Source organism: Anser anser (assembly GCF_964211835.1).
Source record: "Anser anser genome assembly, chromosome: 6".
NCBI lineage: Eukaryota > Metazoa > Chordata > Aves > Anseriformes > Anatidae > Anser > Anser anser.
In genome coordinates, this window is record NC_139726.1 from 27,780,199 (window position 1) to 27,795,933 (window position 15,735).

The following is a 15,735-nucleotide window of genomic DNA, read 5'->3' on the forward strand; positions in this document are numbered from 1 at the left end:
ATGCAGTTCTTGGAGAGGTGGACGGCAACGTTTCTGTGCCACTCCCACAGACTGCATGTCTGGTGGGAATCTTCCCTTCTCACCTCAGTGTCACAAAGTGTGAGGTTCTGATGGAAAATGTTTGACTTCTGCTGAGTTGGTAGCCATTAAAACAGTGTTTTGGAGTTTTTTCTCGCCTTTTAGCATCATCCTGGTGCTTCTGTCACTTTTGTCATTCCTGTTTCTGCATGCTTTAATTTCCACTTATTTATGTTCATCCCATGGCATACCACTCTTCCCCTTCTATTTTCAGTTAGCTACCTGTGAAGCCTGAGTGTTCTGTCATATGTCTTCTGATGCAGCTCCTAAACAAGACTTATCCTTATTTTCAAGCTAGATATCTTGGTTTGGGATTTTTAAGTGCTACCAAGATGAAGTATTAGGAGTTATGGTTGGATGTGAGTCAAATTGGTTGCAGGTGGATTAATCTCTTTGTCTGGCTTTTTTTTGCTGTGTTTCCCGTTGCATTTTGCCTCTTCTCACATCCTTGTTTGCCTCTTGCCTTATGTTTCCTTTATCAATCGTATTGCCGTTCCTTTTTGGTGTTTCATGAGCAAACCATGTGACAATTTTTCCATTGCTCGGAGAAAAGCATTGTCCAGGGAGAACAGTAAAGCAAGGAGGGTTAAAATTCTCTGGCTGCATAGAATGGGGAAGCTACGGGCAGGCAGTCTACAAAATGCATCTCTCTTTCTTCACAGTCTCATGCAGGACAGATCAGCTGTGCTGTTTCTGTTAATGCCACATTATTTTGGTTTAAGAAGCCTGGTTACAGTTGGTCCAGATCACATTATAGTGTTTTGAACCAGGGTCTGCACAGCGTGTTCTGGAGTTACGGTACTAATGAACTATCTGGTTGTACGATGTTGTGGGTTTGGTGTGCTGTGGGTGCTGATACACCTAACGTTGTCCAGCAGAAAGCATCCTGTGCCCAGCAGAACCACTGTGGAATTGGAGCCAGTGAAGTCTACTTTCCTTTCACTGCTGTTCCTCTCTTCACATGCGTGTCTGCTTAGGTTCAGGAAGGCACACTTTCCTTGTGTGACCGTGTCAATATGCTGTCCCTTGATACATCCTACAGTGCCGCCTGTCATAGACCCTTCTTGTGCAGGGTGAGAATTGGTTACGTTTGCAGGTGTTTTTCTTGTAGTGTTTTTTGCCTTAGACCTGATTTCTAAAATCTAAGAAGGATGGATGTAAGGACTGGCAAAGCACAAGAAGAAAGCTTTATCAAGAAATGTCATTTCAAAGTGAATCCAGACCTCAGGGAAATCAGCGTTTTAACTGTATTTTTTTGTGGGGTGAAAGAGGATGGGTGCTATTTAACTCTTACTGTCTCTTCCCTGAAAAAAAACCACTGGCCTCTGTAACGTTTATCAATGACCTGGAGGAGACAATGGAGTACACCCAAATTGCAGGTGACACCCTACCAAGCAACAGTCAATATGCTGGAGGCTGCTTATTCAGAGGGACCTGAGTAGGCTGGAGGACAACAGGAACCTTATGGAATTGAGGAAGGAGAAATGCAGTTGTGTTAGGAGTTACCACGTTCAGTAGCCTGGTAGTGGGGAAGCTGCTGCAGCTGTAGGTTCGTACAAGGCTTCCCAAAAGGCACATGTGCACAGCGCATACACAGCTGGCCGTACAGCTCAGTGCAGGCAGAAAACACAACATACAGACAAAAACAGCATCAGAGGCCTCATCCTGTTCACCTCTGTGGCTGATCAGGATGAAAGCCCATTAGCAGAAAAGATGCATATATACAGTGTGGGTCCCTCCAGCACCCGGTGTTAGACACGCAGTCTGCCCAATACCTGGAGCCCAGGTCTCCCCAGTTGCTGACACCTGGACACATGAACCCCGAGGCCTGCAGACCTGCTCCAGTTGCTGGTGCTCAGACCCGTGCAGACAGGACAGGCTGCAGTGATCAGCCACCATGCCTGGCCAGAGAAAGCATGTTGACCAACAGTCTGTTTACAAGTCACTGCCGCTTTCATCCCTTTTTCTCTCTGTTTTCCTGTGCTTGTTCCTCCCCAGTCTACCCTGCTCTCTCCCTTTCCCAGCCTTCAGTTTTTCCCCTAAATATCACTTAAGTCTTGTGTACAGTCCCCAGATGCTCTTCTGCACCATTCAGTAGCGAGTCCCATGGCCCTGTAGGCATTAATCCCCCTCAGGGGCCTGGAGCACTTGACAGGTGAAGAGAAGCTGAGGGAGCTGGGCTTCTTTAGCCTGAAGGAAAGAGGGCCAAACCTTGCAGGCGCACCTCAGGAGTTTGTCAGTACCTACAGGGAAGTCACTGGGGTGATGCAGTCAGGCTCTTTCCAGTGGTGTGTGGCCGGAATATGAGACAGCAAGGGATCTAAGTTGAAATGAGAGGTTCCAACTGGGCACAAGGAAACACTTTTTCCCACGAGGACAGCTGGGCATTGGAACAAGTTGCCCTGAGAGACTGTGCAGCCTTCCAACCCTTGGAGGTTTTGGAGGCTCAGCTGGGTAAAGCCCTGAGCAGCCTACTTGTGCCTCAGAGCTGACACTGCTGTGAGCAAGAGGGTGGGCTGGAGACCTCCTGAGGTCTGTTCTAACCTGACTTACTCTGGTTCTCTAAAAGTTGCTGCTAAATTGTAAATAAATAAATTCTGAATGATTTTCTCTGTTTGTGTCAAAACTTAAAAATAATGTAATCATCTGTATTTTAATTATGCATTTTGCAGTCCTGTTCCATCTGTTGATGACACTTTGGTCATTTGGTAGTCTAGTAAAATACTTCCATTCCTGAATAACTCCTTTCTCAAATCCCAAAAGTTGTTTAAAATTTGCTATTATTAGTGAATTCCTTGGTTCGTGTCAGTCTTTTTTTTTTTTTTCCCTTTTAATAGAATGCTAGCATTAGAAACTAGAGTTTGTGTCCATATTGCCTTTTAAGTGATTTTAAAAGTGTTACAACATTGTGGACAAGTTTTAAATAAGTTAAACTATTTGTTGCAATATTATAAGTAGTAGTTAAAATGTGCTGGTGTGGCATACTATTGTATGCTGGATTTTTTTCAGAGAATCAAGTATGTACCACCGGTACTTGAGGTGTAAATGGTAAGGTAAATTCTGTTCTAGGATTTCTAGACCAGGGCTTCTTACATTTTAACTACATGATTAAATACATGCATCTGTTAATTGAATGCCGGGAATGAGCACAGTAAAGTGGAAATAGAAATACTGTTTTGCTTTTCAACCCTGCTCAAGAGGATCTGCTTTCATAGCTGACTGTGGCCTTTTTTGAGAGGGGGAAATTCCTGGCTGAAAAATCATCCTATTCCGTAGTACACATTGGTGACCCTATTTGTACAGTAGAAATTCAAAATTACAGTGGTCTGCTTCCTGGACCAGTGTCAGAACAACACTGTTGGACTAAGATCAGTGATGTAAGCCAAGTACTTGGAAAATATCCAGGCCTAGATACTGATGTTGCGTACCAATGGGGATCTGGAACGAGAAGTCTCGGGCATACACGCACTTTGACAGTGACGTTCACTTGCTGACGCACGAGGGCTGTGGCTGTGCTGTGGGCTAGGTGCAGTAGCACAAAACATTCACATAGCTGAGACTTCCAGCACCAAGAGAGTTTGTGCATACTTTGACTACTATTTAATCAGAGCTCTGTTGGCTCAGTGCATAAAAAGCTCTTAAGTTTTTTTTTTTCATGAAAAGTTGATGGTGATTAGTAGATGACTTTGCAGTCGTGACACCCTTAAAGTATTGGCATACTGCCTTGAAACACTAATGTGCAAGTTTATGAGCTTGCTTGCTTTTATGGTTAGCATGGCATAAATAGCGCACATGGAGACCAGAATGTCAATTGCTGAGAGTTTGCTCCTTCTGGGATGTACAGGATCATAGCATTAGCAAGATGGTTCTATTGGTATGCTCACAGAAGTTGGTGTGTTTATGACTTCCTCAAGCAGCTGCTTTTGCTGTCAAAGATCAAAAATTCATTATAATGTTTACAGTTTCATCAGTCCAAACTTTTTTAGTGATCACTTCCATCTTAATCTAAGGGAGTAATATATCCTCATCTGATGCCATCACTGTAGCAAAGGATTAAAGCAACCATTTTGTTTTTCTCTAACTATATATTAGCTGCGCAGAGTTTTACTTGAAAGTCCAAAAGAAAAGAATAGTGTTAGACACGTGTTTTGATATTTAGCAGCACTCTACTTAAGCTCTTGTATAGGACCACAAAGATTGTTTACTGACATATTGGATACATAAAGTATAGAGTGAAAGTGAAGTCTGTAGTGTCCTTTATTTTATTTATTTTTTTAACTTAAGATCTTTATAAAGTTCTGGTTTTCTGCTATCTACTGAGCACAGGCTCCACATCAAGCTATCCTAACATGCCGGGCTGTATACTGACTTCTGAAGGTATATATTGGTTTCTGAGGTCTACCTTTCCAGAGTTTGTTTTGATGGGAACCGTAAGCTGCTTCAGAGTTGCATGGCAGTATAAATAAGTCCGCATTTTTTTCCCAGTAAAAAGGAAGATGACAGATTTTTATCTGTCTTGGCAAAAGAGAGATTTTGCTTTAGAGAACCTGTTCTATGCATTTCTAATCTTGATTCTATCACCATGCTTGAACATTTTAAGTCTGGGTGGGAATCTGCAGTAATCGTCATCTTCTATTGATGGTCTTCCTTTTTTTGTCCTTTCTCTTTCAGATTTAGCATTGGAATCTAATCCATCTGATCATCCCAGAGCAAGCACAATTTTCCTTAGCAAGTCTCAAACAGATGGTAAGCTAAGTTCTTTCCAATTAAAGTGGGGAGGAAAACTGAAAAAAAAATTGCCTATTTTAGTTATACACCTCAAGAATACCTGAATTAATTTAATTCTTTCAAAGCATAGGCTTAGTAACTTAGATTTTTACACAGAAATGTGTTCATAGGCTATTTACCTAACACTTAAACACTTGTTATTTCAAATAGCAGGAGATTTCAGAAGCTGGATTCCAGTAATCTGAGGGAGCAAGGCTTTATCATTTCACTAATGTAACTCAAGCTTCAAGAAGTAGTTTTGTGGTGGTTTTTTTTTTGACCCAAGGACTTCTTAAAAATTTAAAAAAAAAAAAAATCTGTAAGGAATAGTAAACCTAAACCATCAGTCTTCATCAGTTACTTTTGAATACGTTGTTTTAAACTGTTTGAATAGTTTCCATAGCATAATTATTCTTGATTACTGTTTTTAATAACATGGATGTATTGGGATTTCCAGTTTCTTCGCAGATCCTTTATTTAAATCAGAAAGCCAATTTTGAACAATTACTATAGCTATTTATAGCTACTGTACTGTAGCTATGTTAAAAAGTAGAGGCATTTTCATATTGCATAAGTAAAAAAATATTTTTTACAGTATTAAAATTTGAAGTTGCAACTGAAGAGGAGTTTAAGATACTAGTTTAAGAATGCGTCTGTACTGTTTTATAGCTGGTTCTTGTTTTCTGCATTTTCCTAACCTAGTGTTATGCTTGGGTTGATGGAAAGCTACAGTGTGTCTTCTACCTTGGCATAGCTTTGCCACAGAAAAGTAGTATTGTTTTGACAGGTCTGTCACTCGCAGTCCTGCTGATACTGTTATTGCAAGAAGTAAAATTGTCAGTTATATCAACTTCACAATGTTCAGATAATCTCTGAGCAGTGGAAACGAGCAGTACCATGATTCACCAGAAAAGATGATACCAAGGAAATTTAGGCCTCTTTTCCAGAGGTCTCTAATATCAGCCTTCAAACAGACAAAAGGATCTGACCTGCAAATTTCAGGCTCCTTATAGGCAAGCTCTGTTTAAGTTGCAGCTACAAGTTGATGTAGCTCTTGAACGTTGTAGTGTGGTTTCACTGTGTAGTCTTCAACTTTCAAACTACATGAATGTCCTTGTTGAGAGTAGTATTGCTTTTAAACAGATTCAGCATTCTTCAACTGTAATGTACTGAAATGTGTACGCTTGTATACATGTAGAAAAATGATCTGCTAGGTGAGCTAATAGCTATTAAACTACTCTCTGAAGTTCCTATTAGTTGAATGAATTGATTTTTACAGGCTATTTTTACCAACAAATCAAGCAGAAGGATTTATTTTCTAATTTCACTGGATCTTCTTTAGTTAAACTTCCATAGGATCAGTAGAATTAATATCCTTAAGTTCTCTCTCACTGAGATGTTATCATAATCATGAGGTTTTTTTAATTTTTAAAAAACAGACTAAATTTGGACGTTCTCTTCATTTTGTTATTTTTTTGAAATGTGTAAGAGAATGTGTCCTTCTTACAAGTGGTAATGATTTAAGGTCAAAAGGTTGGAGCAGGAGGTACAGTTACCTGTCCAGACTGGTCACATTTGTATAGGTTGTTTCACTTTTAAAACTACATGTGTGCAACTCTCCGCTGTCATCTAACAGCACTGTTTTGTTTCACTGCTGTTGTTACAGCTGGGAGCTAACCCTTGACATTTTCATTTATTTATTTAAGTCTGACACGGTCTAAGGTGATTAAATAAAATGGTTGCAGTTATCTGATAAACACCTACTTGTAGTTTGCACCAGCATCTTCTGTGTAGTGAAATAACTTACCTTTTGCTGTCTAATGGGAGGAGAGAGAACATGTATATAAGGCACCTCAGTTCCTTCTTATGTGTCTTTGGCAAATAGGATATTTGGTGGTTTTACTTCTCTTTGCTAAGTGGTTGCTGTTTGATATTAGACATTATATATTCAAACTATCTTAAAATCACCCAGCTTTTCTTAGTGACTAACATCTATTCAATGCTGAGACGTTTTCCTGTTAGTGTGATGGGTAGTAGTTGTTTCGCAACATACATGTGGAAAGCTAGAAGTAGTACGTAGTTTGCTAGGTTGATAAAAACTTTGCATTTTTGCTCAAAATTTACTTCTCTAGAGACCTAACAGTCAAATTAGAAACTTCTAATGCTCATATATTTCAGAAGACTAGGTTAATAGAATGACTTGATTGAATGTAAATCAGGATTCTATTTTAGAAAAAGTTCACATTCTTTCTCCATTTTTCTAGTGAGAGAGAAGAGGAAGAGTAACCACATCAACCATGTAAGTAAAATTCTTAGAGAAACAACTGTGGTAGTTCTATGTGTACGGCCCTGCATACATTCTAAGTCATTCTTAGCAAGATAAAAATGAATTATCTTTGCCCATCTTTCAAAAATAAGCAGGCGTAGTATTACAGAGCATACAGTGGCTGATGACAAAAGAATAATAATGGCTTTCTCTTTTATCAGTCTTAAGCGTTTCAAAACAGTAAATAATAAAATGCAAGTCAAACTGCCTATGTTGGTATTTAAAACAGAAATAAAATTGGATTAATTTCTCAGCTGAGATGACAAGTCTTAAACAACTTACTGTTTGAACATCACTGTAAGGCTTATTGTAACGAACATTCAGCATAAAAAAATGATGAACAAACAGTATCATCAGCATGAACAAATAATAAGTTTTAAAATTTGAAAATATGCTCTAAGCTGCTTCTGCACATATTAGATATTTTTCTTTGATGTGACTTATAACATTTCATCTTTTTTTATTAATAAGTGGATAAAAATAATTTGACTAGTAATGGAACATAATAAAAGTTTAAAAATGATGCCTAGCAGAAGTGTCTACTGATAAGTTACTAGTAAGATAATATTTCAAATGTGTTGTATTTAATACAGTTACGGGGTTGTCCATCCCTCCCTCCTTATAATACCAGCTTTAGTCTGCCAGCACCAAGGTGAACTGTGATTGGATTGTTTTTGGCGGTAGTTTTAGACATGGCTTTTAAAAATATGGTCGCAGAAACGAATGCATCTTGAATTGCTAGATTAAAACTCTTCTCTCGGTTATGATGATATATCTGAGTTCAAGGAATTCTCTAAAAATGCTCAGGGAAGCCAGAGTTAGTGTTACAATAAGATAGGAAAATTTCTAAAGTATAAAACCTACAGCTAAGATATGGTGTAAAGGAAGGGAGAAAATGATGATGGATATAAAAAAAAAAAAAATCTAAGAAAATGTTATAAGGGAAAGACTCAGACCATATCTGGCAAGAATCAAGTGAAAGAACTGAGAAAATCAGAGGACTTGGCTGCTTTAGCTGCAGCTAATTCTGCTGAAAATTGCTCATCTAAAAATATGTATATTACAAGGGATGGCTTATAAGCCAATTTTGCACAAAGGCTTATTCTGAGCAACTTGATGGCTATGAGGTAGCTTACACACCAGGAGCATCTACAAGCATCATCATCTACAAAGACCTCCTCTCAGTAGCTACTTTAGCTATAAAGCCAGTATTCACTGTGGTAAACCAAAGCTTACAGAATCAATCTTTTTGATTTTATTTCTTGTTGCTTTCTTTTCCTCCTTCCAAAGGTTTCTCCAGGGCAGCTTACAAAAAAATACAGCTCATGCTCAACAATATTTATAGATGACAGCACGGTCAGTCAACCTAACCTTAGAAGCACAATAAAGTGGTAAGAGCCATTCGTTATCAATAACGGGCTTAGTAACACTGCAAAGTTTATTTGGGATTTTTGTGGTGGTGTCTGTTCCAAAGGTAGTTACATACTTCAATGACGGGAGCATGGCATTGCTTATTCAAGTTGGTCATGGGAGAGGTGTAGAGGTTTAGTTAATTATATGACTGCTGAAGTGGACTTTCTTTTTTCTTTTTTTTTTCCTTTCCCCTTATTTTTTTCCTTTTGTTACAGAGCTAATGTATTGTATTTCAGAGTAGTTGTCATACACTTGAGAAACTGAACCAGTGTTGAAATGTGTAAGCATTTTGATTTTAAAAGTGTGCATTGGGGTGAGTTCAGAGTCTTCAAATTGAAAGCCAAATCAATAAACTGCAGATCTGGGAAAACTTGAAATGTGTTTTGTATGGAGTTTCAGGAAAAGTTTGTACAACTGTTTGCTACTTCCCGGTGGTATTAGTCTGCCCTCTAGTTGTGGATAAAAGTACGTTGCTGGCCTTGGTTTCAGTTCTAGTGCCTACTGTTTCCTGGTATAGTCCTTACTTTAGATGGGTGAGTTTGACAATTACTTAGTTGTCTGGGTTCTCCAGCGGAAACGGCTGTTTTAGCTGTTGTTCTGGATAACACAGAGACAGTTATTTTCACGTAGACTATTCCAGATGAGAAGTGCTTGAAGGGAAAGGAAGGTACAACAGCTTCAGGCCCAGAAAGCTTTACTGTCTTAACAGTTTAGTAGAGTTTGGAAATATCTAAGATTTTTTGCTTTCAAATTCGGTTTCAAACAAAGGTATCTAGCGTTTTATTTATCTTTTTGTAAAGAAGAACAAATGTAAAAGATAGTGCTCATGCAGTTTTGAAGTGGTGTACAGTTGGCAATAGATCAGTGCTTGTCCATGATAATTTCCTGTGACAGCAGTATTCCTGTTGTCACTGTGAATATCTGAAATTTGGTTGCAGTAAATGAGTGTCAACACTGATGAGTAGATGAGTGTCAACACTGGCATTCTTTATTTTGCTATTTTTAAAAAATACATCCTAAATTAGACAGCCAGAGATACAAAGTTGAAACATAAGCAGAATATATGCAACATCAAATAGAACATGTCATATTTTAGTTATGAATAGTCGACATTTTCAATAAATGTCACCTAATCAGGCAATGAAGGTATGTGTTTAAAATCCAGCATAATATTTCCTTCAAGGCACAAATATCTCTACACCAAATGTAAAAGTAGCTTGGCTAGCAAATCTGATTTGGCTAGTTTCTCTTCAGGCAGGTAAGGATCAGAAATGGGTAACAGGTATTCAGGGATGTGGGAGGATGCTCATAGATAACGGGTTCTGAACATTTTGCCCTGAACAACAACTTTTGCAGCAGAATAATCTGCACAGAATATGCTACAGTATGCTTTGTTAAAACTGTATTTTTCTTTCTCCTTTTTTTTAGTGTAACATTAGCAATATTCTACCACATAAAGAACAGGTGAGTGTGCTCTTTTCTTCCTTTTTTTTTTTTTTGAGCTGGGGATATGGTCTTGGTCATTTCAGTAACAGCTAGTTATAAGAGTTGAAAAAATCTGGTAACTTCATGATGTATCTGCTTCCTCTTTGGACCCCCTTTTTGAGCTGATATGGAAAGGTCCATAATACACCTGTCCAATGACACATGCTTCAAACAAAGCATTAAAAAGTCAAAACAGAGGGAGTGAGGAAAATACACTTAACTCACCACGCATCAGCCTTGGGACTTGGGTTAGCTTTTTCTGAATACAGAGGTACAGATTAGTTTTGATATGTGAAGGAACACACTGTCCCATGTACAAATAACCCTTGCCATTATAGCTAATTACAGCATATGCTTCAAAATTGCAGCTGTCTTTTTTGAAATAATGCTAATCAATCACGTGGTTTCACATTTTAAAGGAGAAGTGTACTAAGCATAATATGAACTATGGCTTCTGTATTTGGAAATTCAATTTGACTTGCTGGTGCGAACATGGATAACTATTCACTGTTTAGCTTGTTAAATATTCAGTTGTAAGATCTTACCATTAAATGCTTTGCAAAAATGCAATATAACTTCATGCATTGTTCTAGGAAAAGATGAACTATAAAATATGTTCCTTTATTCTTTAATGAATAATACTTTTTAGTGGAGCATAGCATTACCAATTAAGTCTCGTTGTTAAAACAGATTTTTACTTTGTAGAGATTCAGACAGATCATTGGATATTTTTGATGAAAAATCTCATCCTCTCACAGTAAGTGTAGCTTTTTTTGATCTTCTGAATGTGTATTAATATACATTTTTTTGAAAAATCTTGATCTATAGAACTTATATAAAAAAAAAAGTCTTAGCACCAGTTCAGAAACAAATTAATGTTAAGCTATATCTTTATACATAAAATACAGTGCAGATGGCATCTGCTGGATTTCTGATATCAGCGAGATCATGAACAGAAACTAGTCTTTCTGAGTATTACAACGTACGTTTGGTTTTCTCTGCATTATCTGAATCTGTTTACATAAAGCAAGCACGTGCTGATTCATATATATTTCATATCAGAGCTGTCTTGTCTGACTCCTTTCTTTTTCCTCTTTTAACACTACTTTAGTTAAGTCTTAACAATTTATTTGGGAAGACATAGTAGGTATGTGCCTAACCTTTTAAGGTTGTAAACAGGAGTATTTAATGCATGAAGTATCACACAAAGTAGGAGACAGTAATTCTCATCTTAAAAGGCAAAAATTTAAAGCCAGTATGTTTAATGCTGCTTGCACTAACATCTAGGAGCATTCAGTATGTGATTCCAACATAAACGGTTCTGGTATATCTCTTTAGACAATCTTTAAGATGCAAAACCTCATAGTACAGGCTAGCTCAAGACTGGTGTGTGTGCTTTTCATGTCCAGTTTGAGCACTACTAGCTTTGACTGTCCTATAGAACTGCTTACTCTATTTTCTCTCACCTGAAATAAATTTAGCAAAGCTGTAGTGTCTTTAAAAATTCAGTTCGCTCTGTGACTTAGCAGAGTGAATGCAGCTTAATTTAGATCACATATTTGGCTTGTTAACAATCAGTTGTTTAAAAAAAAAATTAAATGTTTAAAGTTTTGGTAGAGGTTCATCCATAAACAGGACCCATTGTGCTGGGAATTGTATACTTTAATAAACATAACTCTTGACTCAATCAAAATAATGAATTTCAGAGAAGAGTTATATAGATTTCTTGTATGAAATGTGGCACTTCAACAGAAATATCTGGTCCAAAACTGTTTTAAGTACCTCAATCAGTTGATTCGTATTGAGAATTATTTATGTAAGATGAACTCCATCCACTTCATCAGACAATTTTTTTCTTTTTTTTTTAGCAGTCTGACATCTTTTGATCCGCTCATATAGCTCACCTCCTAATTAGCGAGTAGGAATAGAGGAAAATCATTGTATCCTTTAGGGAACACTTAAAGGTTTCTTCTATCCTAGTGCAGTACACAGACAGAAATGTAGTGTAAAGGCTCTATGTCATACTTTTGAGGGGAAAGATATAAATTACTTCCTAATGCCTTTAGCAATAGGGTTTGGGGCCTAGTATCTACAGTTCCTTTAAAGATTAACTGGAAGAAATTTTTGCACATCTTGTCCTCTAAAGATTCACTTACAAGGAAGTCCAAATCCAGATAACTGTCCAGGCTCTCTTGTCCTTCATTACAAAAGTAACAAACTGCAAGTTACCAGCATCATAGGGCTCAGTCACTAACAGTGGTCTTAGACTTTTCCTCCTCGGTTCCAGTCAGCAAAAACATGTTTTCATGTGGTTTTGTACTGCACATACTGACAGGTTCTGGATGGCTCCATTTGCTATTCTGCATGGTGCTTTTGTGTTCCAGTCAATTCTAGTATCATCTTTGCTTGTCTTTTTTTCACAAGTTTTTAGGTACAAGATCACTGACTGTTGTGATCCCACCTCAGAAATCTTTATTTTTGGGAACCTGATGTTGCTCAGGAACAGCTTTGTTCTTTGGAACTACTTGCTTCTAGTGTTTCCTTGACTATTTAGCATGTTGCATCCTTCATTTGGGAGGACCTTAACATCCTCAGCAGAAAGGTAATGCAGAAGAGCACAGATGCAAGTTACTGAACTGTGAGTGTAGCTGGGAATAGATACTTCTGTATGAGTAAATTAAAGGCTATACTTGCAAGTACATTCCCATTGGAGAGAACTAGTGTTCTTGTGAGATCCTGGTTTTTTTAATAGTGCAGACCTTTTGAATTGGCTTAGAAGTTTGGCTGGATGTAGGAAGAAGAATCTTCTTACTACTTAAGCACTGGCTTATGAGATCTTGTCTACTTGTTGCCTCTTTCTCTTTGCTGGTGAAGGGAGAGAGAGCAGACAATTTATTGCACCGCTTTGGATCCTCTCAGAGGCAAAAGAGGGAAATATATGCGCTGAACACTTCTGTCCATGAGAACTTGTCTGTGGTCAACTGTATGTTTTTGTGAATAGTAAACCCCAATGGTAGTGCCAGGATCTATTGCTGCATGCTGGTTAGTTTTTCAGAGTAATGCTCAGTTATATGGATAGCATGTCTTTCTATCTCTTTGCTCCCTGACAAAAAGCCTCTATGCTGGCTGTTGGTTCTGTAGACAAATGATAGGAGCAAAAAGTTTTAATACATGTGAACTTGAGCTCAGCCTCAGCCACACAGGAAACTATGCAAGGGGGATTCTGCCCACGTTATTCATAATGTTGGTTAGTGATGTATTAGAAGATTGTGTAGACATTATAACGCTAACTTACCTCTTCCTTTTACTTAACACTATTACCTGGCTATTTTAAACTACAAAGCCACATGAAAATACTTGCTTCTTTGCTTATGACTACTTGTATAACATAAAGCAGCTGTGCTGTTCTCACCTGGTTCTGTATTGCACTATACATCTAACTTGGACTACAGGTACCAGTCTTGCAGAATAAATGTGCAAAGTTGGAGTTCTTCAACGCTCATTTTAGGATTGTTTTCACAGACTTAATTATAAGCTTTTCTTCTCTGGTGTGTTTAGAAACCGCTTAGCATCGTGTCGCAGTTAAATCTAGCTGTTCATTAGCTTTGTCTTTCTGAAATTTCTCAAGAACAAGTCTGAAGACAATGTAAGCTACCATCCAGTTCTGCCTGTGATGGAATTATTGAAATGTGTTCTTAAGCTTTTCCTCAGATGGAAGGGGGACCTTGTGAACTTAATCTTGCTTTTTGAAAAGTCAGTGTTTCCCTCGTGTGTATACACCTGTGTGATTGTCTTACTGGGAGAAACCTTCAGGGTTTTCTTTTTAACCTTTTTTTAGTCTGTAAAAAAAGTTCCGTGTACAATAGTAAGCTAGTGTAATAATGACACTAGTTCATGTTCTTTCCCGTTAGTCTTACAGATCAAAAAAGTGTTGACAACATAGATCTTATCAGCTAAAGCTATTGCTGTTTTTTTGTTTTGTTTGCTTTGATTGTAACAGTCATATTATTGCAAGTCTATGTATTTCTTTCAGTATATGATCTTGTTCTAGCTCTTTGTGACATGAGCATGGTTGTATAAGCTTCTACTTGGTGAGAAGAAATAACTGTGTGTGGCTGTTCTTTACAGTTTGTAAAACAAACTTTCAGTAATTCAAAGGACTTTATTTCAGCGGGAAGAAGTTCCAGATGACTACTACAAGCATGACCCTGATCACAAGCACATCTACCGGTTTGTTCGGACACTTTTCAGTGCTGCACAATTGACAGCTGAATGTGCAATAGTGACATTGGTAAGAGATGCCTGATTACTGAAATTTAAGCTTTTAGAATACTTTTGTCCTGTCAGTGAGTGAACTGGGCTGAACCACGATTTAAATAGTTACAGTACCTCATGAAACCATGTTAATTATGAAGACACTATACAAACAGGTTCATTGGGAAAGATTTCTAAGTAGTCACAGAAGTGGTTAACTTAAAAGGAACTTACCTTTCCTGTTTATAAATATGTAATGCTTAATTACTTGTCCAATCAAACATTTGTTTATTTCATAATACATAATTCAGTGAAGAAGCTTGAAAAGGGCAGATAAAGTGGGATAATATAAACAGCAGAGTATACCAAGATCAGATGCAAAGACATCTTTTATTTCAGTGGTATGGAGGCAAGAGCAGGAGATTTGACTTCATATTAACAAGAACAGTGCACAAATAACATGCCCTAAGGGGTTAAGGATCAATACTGCAGGAATTCCATAAGATGAACTTTCTCATTATTACGTCCTTCAGTCATTGCCACCTCTCTATCTGCCCCCTTTTTCTCTTTTTTTTTTTTGGACCTTTTTCCCCAGATGATGTGGACATACTTGGAACTTAAGAATACTTGTAAAAGAAAGTAATTTCACTACAGGTGTTTGCTTTCCAAAAGAGAGATGGGATTAAGAAAAATGATGATACTGATGATTTTCTTTATGCGCACACATTTATGTTTGTCTGCATGTATACATGTGTGAATACACGTGCACACACATGCAGGTGTATACATATAAGTACGTAAAGTGGAAAAAAACACAACCTGTATAATCACAGCATTAGAAGATCTCTTAAACTCTGCATAAACTCTGCACTTTGTTGCATACTAGGCTTCAGTCTTCATTGTGGCTTCTGACTGCTAAACAATTTGAAAGGAGAACAGAAAAGAATTGTCACCAAAAGACAATGTGACAACTAAGTAGACTCAGCTTTAAGGACTCTTTATTAAGTAAATAAGCTAATTAAAAGGGCTATGTAGTTAGAGCTGTTGAAACTCTGAGAGTAGTTTGAGGTTTTTGCTTTTCCAAAGATATACAAACAATTTGACAGAATAAGATGGTAAATAACCCCAGGCAATCTAGCCAGCTGAAATATTTAACAAAAAATACTTGTTTTGTAAAGTGGACTTTACCACTAGATGGCTCTGTTATTATAGGAACACTTTTAGTCCACTTGAAGGCTACAAGCAAAGGACGGGAAGAAAGCATAAGGAGACCCTGGTAATAGGTATTGATCCTGCCATTGGGCCTATACAACAGCTTCCTGCACCCACCAGGTTTAGGGAATGCAACATCAAAAACAATCTATATTCAAAATATAGTGTGTGTGTGTGTGTATATATATATATATATAAAA

The 15,735-nt window shown here is 37.6% G+C and overlaps 2 protein-coding genes across 6 annotated transcripts in view; one reads left to right on the forward strand and one right to left on the reverse strand.

The window, feature by feature from the left end:
* Positions 1-15,735, forward strand: part of CCNYL1 (cyclin Y like 1) — a 35,408-nt gene that overhangs the window by 8,978 nt on the left and 10,695 nt on the right. Inside the window, exons 2-7 of one of the 2 annotated variants that reach the window (XM_083842308.1) lie at positions 4,750-4,824; positions 7,110-7,144; positions 8,462-8,562; positions 10,013-10,048; positions 10,760-10,826; positions 14,241-14,360. In XM_083842308.1, coding sequence (XP_083698434.1) covers positions 4,750-4,824; positions 7,110-7,144; positions 8,462-8,562; positions 10,013-10,048; positions 10,760-10,826; positions 14,241-14,360 — 434 coding nt within the window. The remainder of the gene's footprint in view (positions 1-4,749; positions 4,825-7,109; positions 7,145-8,461; positions 8,563-10,012; positions 10,049-10,759; positions 10,827-14,240; positions 14,361-15,735) is intronic. The other variant, XM_083842309.1, reaches the window with a different exon arrangement.
* The window catches only part of PLEKHM3 (pleckstrin homology domain containing M3), a 159,095-nt gene that overhangs the window by 8,033 nt on the left and 135,327 nt on the right, over positions 1-15,735 (reverse strand). The window lies entirely within an intron of this gene.